The 10000-nt window shown below is 35.1% G+C and overlaps 1 protein-coding gene across 1 annotated transcript in view; it reads right to left on the reverse strand.

Annotated features, from left to right (window-relative positions):
• LOC137658246 (protein O-mannosyl-transferase 2-like) overlaps positions 1-10000 on the reverse strand; it is a 67744-nt gene that overhangs the window by 32965 nt on the left and 24779 nt on the right. Inside the window, exons 8-13 of the mRNA XM_068392924.1 lie at positions 9202-9361; positions 8720-8826; positions 5975-6069; positions 5686-5836; positions 1297-1480; positions 92-172 (exon numbers count right to left, since the gene is read on the reverse strand). Coding sequence (XP_068249025.1) covers positions 92-172; positions 1297-1480; positions 5686-5836; positions 5975-6069; positions 8720-8826; positions 9202-9361 — 778 coding nt within the window. The remainder of the gene's footprint in view (positions 1-91; positions 173-1296; positions 1481-5685; positions 5837-5974; positions 6070-8719; positions 8827-9201; positions 9362-10000) is intronic.

Consider the following 10000-nt stretch of genomic DNA (forward strand, 5'->3'; position numbering starts at 1 on the left):
AGAGAGAGAGAGAGATCATCTTTGTTTATTCCGGATCCAATATCTCACATTTATAAAACCACTCCTTAACAGTGAAATAGGCTACCCTTACCTTTTCATTCCTAGGTCTAGCCTCTTCGTTATTTTCATACTGAGAGACCATTTTAGCAGATTCCTCTGGATCAGTTAGATTCTGGAAATGAATAAATTGAGAAATAACAATAGGTTATTTTAAAAAATAGAGAAATCAATAGTCTTTTGTATCTGAAAGCGTTAGATTTCTTCATATTTAAAGTATCCGTGGTACCTAGTCTTATAATTTAAGTAAAATTGTAGATTCTTGCGGCAGAAAGCGGAAGATTAATTGATTTCAGGGTCATGAACTTTGAAATCTTTCAACTTATGACGGACTAAAAATATCATCAGCTTAGTTTTATATTTCATTTTTGTTTAGTTATTTATCAAAAGTTTATCCTGACAATAATTATTCTTTAGCTAAACTTATTATACTTATTTTCTTTTACCTTGATTTAAGAAAAATGCATTTTTTCCCCCCCAAAAAAGTACCCACATATCAATCATTGATTCTATATAATCGCCTTTTGTCTTGGCAAATACATAATAACAACTTCCATATAACTGCATTATGGCAGCCCTTCTAGATTAAATATGATTTGTGAATAAGGTTATATAGCCCGGTGCTGGAGGGTGAGACTATTCAGAACCTACAGTATGTGCACCTGGGCAAACAGTAACACTGCATGAAGTAAGGTTACAGAGATTGGATAGTCAGAGGGAAGAAAGGAAGCAGGAACGGAGTTAGAGCAGAAGGATAGAAAGCTAAGGGGGCGAAGGAACGCTGCAAATAATCTTTAAATAATGCATACAGTGCACCTCATAAATTAAAAATAAGTATACAATCATGATGCATGAATACACTTTACGGTGGGGGGGGGGGGGGGGGATTCTCTACCTTCTACTACTAGTCTTTGGAACAATATTCTTACCTCCATTTCCCCTTAAACTGAAAATATACCATCCTTAGAGGGGAATGTTTACCATGTCCTTCATAGAGGTCCAACATTTTCCTTTGGGTTAAGGATTACTCTTCCTTTTCTTCCAATCTGATATTAGGGCACTAGTATCGACTTCCATATGAAAAAAGTACAAGCCTATCAATTACGTAAGGGTTAAATCATATTACAGTATTATTTCTTCCCCTTATTTTTATTTCCGTTAAACTTGGGCTACATGAATGTACAAGCTTACAGTCCCATTGACCACGACATTTAAATGAATAAATAAACAACAACTTACATAAGGCATTCCGTACATCAAGTTATGCTTTCTGGTGATGAGGGACTTGTTTTTGGCACAAGAAAGAAGGCTTTCGCTCTGAAGGTGGTACAATCTGACCCAGTCGCCGTTCATGACCAATTCTGGAAGGCCCCTGTAAAAACTGTCGGGCAGGTCTGGGTCGTCCTCCGGGAAAAGGATTCGGCTAGGAGACAAGAACATTTATGGGGACATTATAGATTTCCTCTGTGACTCACCACTATTGCCACTACTACTACCATACTCATACAAACGACGTTCAGTAAGTTTATAGCCTCACGAAGAAAGAAGGGTACGGTATTGTAGTAGCTAAAACTTTGCTAGGTAACTGCATACTACTCTTACTTACAAGACTATACACAAAACATCCAATGCTTGACTTTTGGGAATTACATGTGAGACCACTAGGGCAAGCAATATAAAAACAAATAAGTAATGCCATATCATGATAAGTATTTGCAGAAGACAGGCATAATCCAAAGGAAAGCCATGAGTCCAGGATTATGAGACTTAATGAAAGGCATTTTTGTTTCACCTTTAAGAAAAGAGCTTCTATATTAAGAGGGGCAGTGGCAGTACAAAAGATGTCCTTGTGTTGGGACACTGAAAACCAGAACATGTGGCTGCTGTTAATCTTAAAATATCGGATAACTGACAGTTGACCGTCTTATAGATAATTTAAACTAAAGGCACCAGTGCTGGCTCTGGATACACTATTTGATAGAAATCTTGTAGGTCCGCCATCTATTTCCAAGACAGGTATTATGAATGTTGACATCACAACAGAAGCTACTCAAGTTGGACACTATCAGGACACTTTAGATTTGTTTCCTGGGGGAGCAGGATAAATTTATAAGGAGAATTAGTAGCTCAGGATGCGACATGGGCTTACACCACTTTGAATCTGAATACAAGATTCAAGAAACCAATGGAAACATCCTAGTTGTATACTCCTGAAAATGATGAGAGCAACAGACATCTATTGAAAATAATGAAATATGGAGTATTGTGCTTTATGAATCTAGCAATCGGGAAAAGCAATCAATAAACAATTCAAAAAAGCTGAAAGTAGTGTGCTGTTACTCCAGGTCAATGTCAGCACAGACGGCAGAGGTATAAACGGCCAGCTGTTGGTTTGACCAGTTAATTTGCAAAACTTGGCACCATCTGAGTTTGATCCAGTTGCTGAAATCAGATTCTTTCAGTGTGGCCTCTATTCTGGAAACAAAAAGGAAATCAGCTAAGCTGATGAGTTTCTTGGAAGATTGTTGGAGGCACATGATGCATCCTTGTTCAACATGGGATAGCAATAGAGCAGTGGCCAAAGGACACTGAAGCTAAGGTAGGTTTTGCTTAGCAATCCAAGAACTAATTTTGCTCCTGGATTACTTTCTGGATGAGGCCGATAACGTCTTGAGGATCCCTTGTATAGCAACATAATGATAACAATAATGGTGTTTAAAAAATTCATGAACTAAAAAGCATTGAAAATCACAAGAAAATTATTCAAATTTTAAAGGACTAAAGTCTAAAAATGACATTGTTCTCTTAATTGCCGTGATAATCTCTAAATTCTAGTCGTGACTACTTAGAGAAAAAAATCTGATGAGCAAAATTACTTGAGCGTTTTCTTTTATTCTTAAAATATCATCATCACAAATGCAAAGTTATGAAGAAAATGAATGCAACAGGTGAAAAAAGATAAAGAAAAAAGAGTAAAACTGAAAAGGAATAATCAATTAGATACAAAGTTAAAAAAATGAACAGCTGATAAAAATAAATAAACGGAACAACCTGGCTATCCTTAAAACCTACATGGTAAAAAATGACCTTGTATTGAAAGGTTGAGTCTCGTAGACTTTTATGTCTCAAAACACTTGGGACTAGAGCGTTAATGACAGCCGCTGCCGATGGAGTTTATAATGTTCCTCATACGAGAAGTGAAGTGGAGGTGGAGTGTGATAAGGAGCTCCTGACGAGAGCTTGTTTGTGTCTGAAGTGCGTCTGTGTCATGAATGGTGCGGAGAAAGAGTCAGGAGTATGAAAGGGTTACAAACGTTTTATATATATATATATATATATATATATATATATATATATATATATATATATATATATATATAAACTGTGTGTGTGTTTTTTTATCATGAGGTTCATCTATGAAAATATTATACAATCACTGAAATACCAACAAGGAATTTGTGTAACAGATCGCCTCAAATTTCAGGACTTTCATGTAATCACTGGAATTTTCAGTTGTTACATATAAACTAACACTCACAGTGATTACACGCACTCAATGAAAATCTTAGTGATTTCATGAAATCAATGATTTGGCATTTTCCCATTTTCTCATGAAATTAAAGCTCTATTGATGGACCTTGCTACTTAAGGAGGTGTAGACCCAAATGGTAGTTTTCTTTTGTTTTTTATAAAGACTGCAGATTTCTTAGCTCCTAAGTCATCTATTATTTTGCCCAAGTTAGCAAGAAGATGAGCTTTTAGAACTTGTTGGAGAATTGGTAATGTTACTCCACGATGTAAATGTGTTTGTGGTAGCTCAAGTCCAACTGATTACCGCTCAATTTCCATAACTCTCATATTATCGAAAGTTTTTGAACGTCTTTTGGCAAAACGTCTTAATAGGTTTGCTGAAGGTAATCATCTGTTTCCTAGTTTGAAATTTGGTTTTCGTAAAGGCCTTGGAGCATGTGATGCCCTTCTTACAATGTCCAATGCTGTACAGAAATCCCTTGATTGTGGTAAGGAAGTTCGTATGATTGGCCTTGATTTTAGGGCAGTCTATAACCGTGTTAATCATGAGGCCCTTGTTTTCAAACTCAAACAGTTAGGAGTGGGGGGATCGTTTCTTAGCATCATTACTGATTTTTTAAGAAATAGATCGCAAAGAGTTGTTGTTGATGGGCACCATAGTGAGTATAGGTATGTGATATCTGGTGTTCCTCAGAGTAGTGTTCTCGTACCATTACTTTTCATAATATATACATATGACACGTGGTTTGATCTAGAATACAAGTTTGTTGCATATGTAAATGATGCTACACGCTTGGCATTAATTTCATCTCCTAAATGTAGATCTGGGGTTGTTGAGTCCCCTAATAAAGATCTAGCTAACATTAGTACATGGTGCAAATTATGGGGTATGAAGTTGAATCCTAACAAAACTCTAAGTATAATTGTAAGTAGGCCAAGGACCGTGGCTCCTCAACATTCAGATTTCAGCATTGAAATTGTTTCTTTAACTCTGTATGACTTTTAGAATTTTAGGTGTGATTCTTAACAGAAAATTTACTTTTGAGAAACACATTAGGTCTGTGTCTTCTTTAATAGCACAAAAAATTGGCTTGTTGAGAAAGTCTTTTAAGATTTTCGGTGATCAATCTATTCTGAAGAAGTGTTTTAATTCTTTCATTCTACATTGTTTCAAGCATTGATCTCCTGTCTGGTCTTCAGCGGCTGATTCTTATCTTAATTTGTTGGACAGGAACTTAAGGTCTATTAAATTTCTTATTCCTGATCTAGATATTGATCTCTGGCACCGTCGTTCAATTAGTTCGTTATATATGTTGCATAAGATTTTTCATAATTCTGATCATCCTTTACATTTAGATCTTCTCGGACAGTTCCATCCTGTTGGTAATACTAGGCATGCAGTTATTTCTAATAGTCATGCCTTCTCCAGAATGAGGCTCAATACTCCTAAGTATTCTAGAAGTTTTATTCCGGCTGTGAACAAGTTGTTGAATGATCATCCTAATCGGGTAGTTGAATCGGTAGAACTTCAAAAGTTCAAACTTACAGCAAATGTTTTTATGTTGAACAGGCTTAAATAAGTCTTTTTATAGTTAATATATGTAAATATCTGTTTTGATGTTGTTACTGTTTTTAAGATACTTTATTTTAATTGTTAATTTTTTCTCATATCTTTTATTCATTTCCTTATTTACTTTCCTCATTGGGCTAGTTTTTCCTCTTGGAGCCATTGGGCTTATATCATCTTGTTTTTCCAACTAGAGTTGTAGCTTAGGTAGTAATAATAATAATAATAATAATAATAATAATAATAATAATAATAATAATAATAATAATAATAACAATGATAATAATAATAATAACACACACACGTATATATATATATATATATATATATATATATATATATATATATATATATATATATATATATATATAGTATATACATTGGAAAAAGGCATAAATTGACTCCAAAACCTGAGTAATCCATTTGATGCAAATGTCTTCCCAATAAATGGCTTGTGAGCAATATATTTATTAATGTGTGATCCAGCGGGCTGTCAAAGTGCCTTAGGTCACTTGAGAAGTGTTACTCACAAAAGGTTGTTTTGATCCTTCGCTGAAAACCCCGTGACTTGGAGGCGATCCTTACCGACGAGGGCAGGCGGGTAAGAGATATTATGGCTGTGTAGATAGACACCTCCCAAATTTGCATTTTTCATGGTCACCACACTCCCAAAAGCCACATCTGGGGACATGACTTATTTATAATAAAGACAGATAGGTGGTCAAGGTAAACTAGACAAAAAAGTTACAAAGTAAATAAACATAGTCTTCACTGAATACTCAACACATATTACATATATAAACTAAAAGATAATCTTACCATCTGGTTGCGTCATATTGTAGAGTCCATTGTCTTCTAATCTCATCTGAAATCCTGGACTGAAAATTCCTTCATCACCAGCAAAATTGGTTCTCCTATTTCGGGACATAAGAAAAATTTAATGAGACACCATTTCGTTAACTCAATATATTGTTCATTCACTGCAGTGAAGGTACCAAGCATTTTTGTAAATTCTCTCAATACATTCTCAAAGTACAATGAGGGAATACTAGTTATAAGTTTGCTCCAGAATCTTGAAACCTCCCTAACTACCACTCCAATAAATGATCTCATAATATCCTAAACTACCTCTTCAGCAACTAAAAACCTTAGATCTGGAAAACTACACGTTTTGTGATTAAGGCATTTCATGACCACACTTCTGGAGTCTCGGTTTCTTTTAGTTTAAATTGACAGGTTTTACACACAGATGTTAATATTTTGTTGCTTATGATATGAAAGAACCTCTTTTTTTTTTCTTTAAATTGTCTCTCATTTCTGACTTCACATTCCAGTATGTCATCAAAGCAACAGAATTGTTTTACATTATTCAAGAAGGACTTTACCATTCCACTACTAGATTATACTCCTCTTCCTCCACCTTTTAATTATTAGCAGGCCTTATGAATGCTGTGTATTTAAAATCCATAGTTCCTATTTTTTCTTTAAATCTGCAGTATCTTTTGGAACAATATTTGTAACATTATGCATGTTACTTTGTATTTACCTCTAGGGCATACCAATATAATCCATAGGACCACTTTCCAAATTGGACATTATTCTTTGCTTCTTACCCTGTGGCTATAACCTTGATTTACCCCTCACTGGTTTTTGGTCCCCTCCTGTCTACCCCTTCGTCTTTTGAATATTTCAAATATCCTATGTTCGATTCCACTTTTTTAACAGGTCGTCCTAGTACAGCAACTCAATTGGGCATCTTTTTTTGTATTCCTTTGTAAGTTTCCTTCGTTACTATGAAAGCAGAAAACGTACCAGTGCTGATTGTGGATGGACACCATCCTTACCTGACACACCAGTCACAGCTATTCACCCTTCAATTACGATAAGGTAAGATTTCTTTCTCTATTAGCCATTCTGGTGCCATAAAATTTGGTAATTTCCATTTAATCATTTGTTTTAGATTTTATGTTTTATTTTTACTAGTTTACAAACATATGACTAATTGACCAGATACTTTTCCTCCTCTTGCTTCAATTTTGTCAAGCATGTCTTCCGTCACCTTCTCATACACTTTTGTACCTTGCTTTAAGAGTCCAAATCCTCTGTAATTCCACACAATAATAATGTAATATGTCACCTTTTCCCTTGGCTGGCAAAATTACTTTATGAATTTAGATGTACACCAATGGCAAGATAAGGATACATGTGACAACTCACAGTGTAGAGACGGCACAATAAAAAAACGGATTTTGACGTAGGAAAAATCTATTTTTGGGTGAGATAGCCATGTCGTCCTGATGGAAATTCCCTTCGGCAGCTTCCTACTGTATAATATTTCTGCGAGTGATATTACAAGAGAATTACCGTCAGGTATCACAGGGTTCTAACCCCCGGAACAACTATCCGAAGGTATCATGTATAATCAGGGACGTATCCGAAGATAACCATAGAGATCTGCACCCCCAATAGACTTTACCCAGTCTAGTCAACTAGGGGGAAGGATAAGTAAGGAGCCGTTATATATTCACTCTCCCGTTCATCTCTGATGCCTCATTCTACAAAGCAGCGTAACTACCGTGAAAAAAGAGCATCCTATGAGGAATCAGGGAGGGACAATGTAACGGGTGGGCCATCGGGATGACGTGGCTATCTCACCCAAAAATAGATTTTTCCTACTTCAAAATCCGTTTTTTGGGCTCGAGCCATGTCGTCCTGATGGAAGTGTACCAGTGTTTCTTATTTTACTGTAGTATACCTTATCCACAGGAGAATATCATAACTTAGATAGCATTGATATGCCATTAAGCGGATGTTCTTTTTGCAACAAGGATACTAACTCCAATATTGTGAAATAACCAGGTGTCTCTTGTTTTCCTTGATGTGTACAGACGTCCATGAAGTCAGATGTACAATGTTATGCCTTTTTTTATCATTCTTTTCGTACCATCTACATTTTACACTATCTATATAAGAACCTATGTATTAGAACATTTCTGCAATACCCGGTGTAACGATTAAGGAAATATGAATAATATACCTTTTGAATTTTATAAATTAATTTTGCTCTCATGATTTTGGAGAAGATCCTCATATTAGCGGTGGCTTAGGGGAGGGGTGAGTTCTTCAGTTGGGTAATTTAGGGGAATATCTTCATGTGATGTTATAACTCAATTCAGTGTCTAAAAATTGCCTTCAAGAATAAATTTTCAACAACCAAGAGTATTTTCCTTCAAAATCGGTAAAGTGCAGTATAAATAGGCTATTATTGTATGAAATTAACTTTAAGACCATAACAAGAGAAATGTACCTTTATATGGATAAAATTGTGGCTAAACCACACTTTTCATCACAATTACAAATACTTGACTTTCCAAATAATTCCCTACCATGGTTAGTTAGCTAACTGTCCTCACTCTCCTTTCTTTCATCCACCTTTCCTATCAACTAAAAAAAATCAAGAATACAATGATAACATATATGACAAATAAAATAAAAGCGAGAAAGAAAATAATAAAAAAAGAAAAGAAATCAAATGAATATAAAAAAAAGTCAACACAGACTTACGCCTTAATGAGAATTTGATCATGGATGAAAAAGATGGTCAGGTACACGGCGACAGGTATGATGATTAAACAAAAAACACGGGCTAAGAAATGGACGAGCACGCTTACCTGGAAAATTTAAATCATCATGACCATTATTAAAGGCTGTATTAATGATATTATGAATATTGTTTAACCAGATGAATGGTTGTCATTTAAGGATTCTTACATGACTACAAAAAAGAAAAGCCTAAGGCAACATCCAGTTCAAGAAGTTTCCTATGATACTTATAAAAAAAACGGCAAATAAGTTAAATAATAGCTTTAATAAGAAAATAAAAAAATCTCAATATCAACAATAAAAAGGGTAAAATGAAAACAATTATACCAAAAGTAGTCTCAAAGCATCGGAAAATAAAGTCAAAGAATATCCTTAATATAAAAATCTTAATATCAACAAAAACAATCAAAACGTCCAGAAACACAAAATGTAAACAATCATACCAAGGGTCTGTTCAATTCGCCCAGCTTCTGCCAGAGATCCAGCGCAGTGTAGCAACCCACCACAAGCACGATGAATAGGCCCACAAATTTCACGCTGAGAACGCACCCAAGCATCACCCCGGTGTAAACATAAGTGTTCCACCAGCCTCTGCTGAAGGGTCTGAAAAATGGCGGGAATGGAATTTATGAGATTCAGGGCTTGAAATGGCAAGCACTAGGGCACTTTGAGTATATGCTAAGGAGTTTTTATATGCTACGAGGAGAGATTAATTTCCAGGTAGAAAATAGGTAATTAATATTCAAAGCAAAACCTAATCTTTTTAAAAAGTTTGTTAACATTATAATCACCAATATGGCGGCAGAAAAGAAATAATTTATTTTCTTGCCAATTATACTAAAGTACTCTCACATGATATACAACATCAATTAAATTTTTTTCGATTCTATTGTCTTTTAAATTGCATTTATCTGCTTGTTTAATAATCAATAAAAATATAAATAGTGTTCAAAAAATAAATTCAAATGTATTTATGCTAATTTTGGTCAAAATCCTTATCAAATTATAAATCAATAAGTGACTATATATATTTCCAGTAGCAGGTCTAAGAGCAGTAAACATAGCGTTTAATTCTGTCGTCGTTAAGCCCTAGACTAGCCCTTGGACTAGCCTCTCTCACCACTAGCCTCTATATCAGTGTACGGAAAGCAGGTCCAAGGGCTAGTCTCTCTCACCACTAGCCTCTATATCAGTGTACAGAAAGCAGGTTCAAGGGCTAGTCTCTCTCACCACTAGCCTCTA

This window comes from Palaemon carinicauda, chromosome 19, assembly GCF_036898095.1.
Source record: "Palaemon carinicauda isolate YSFRI2023 chromosome 19, ASM3689809v2, whole genome shotgun sequence".
NCBI classification, from domain to species: Eukaryota; Metazoa; Arthropoda; class Malacostraca; order Decapoda; family Palaemonidae; genus Palaemon; species Palaemon carinicauda.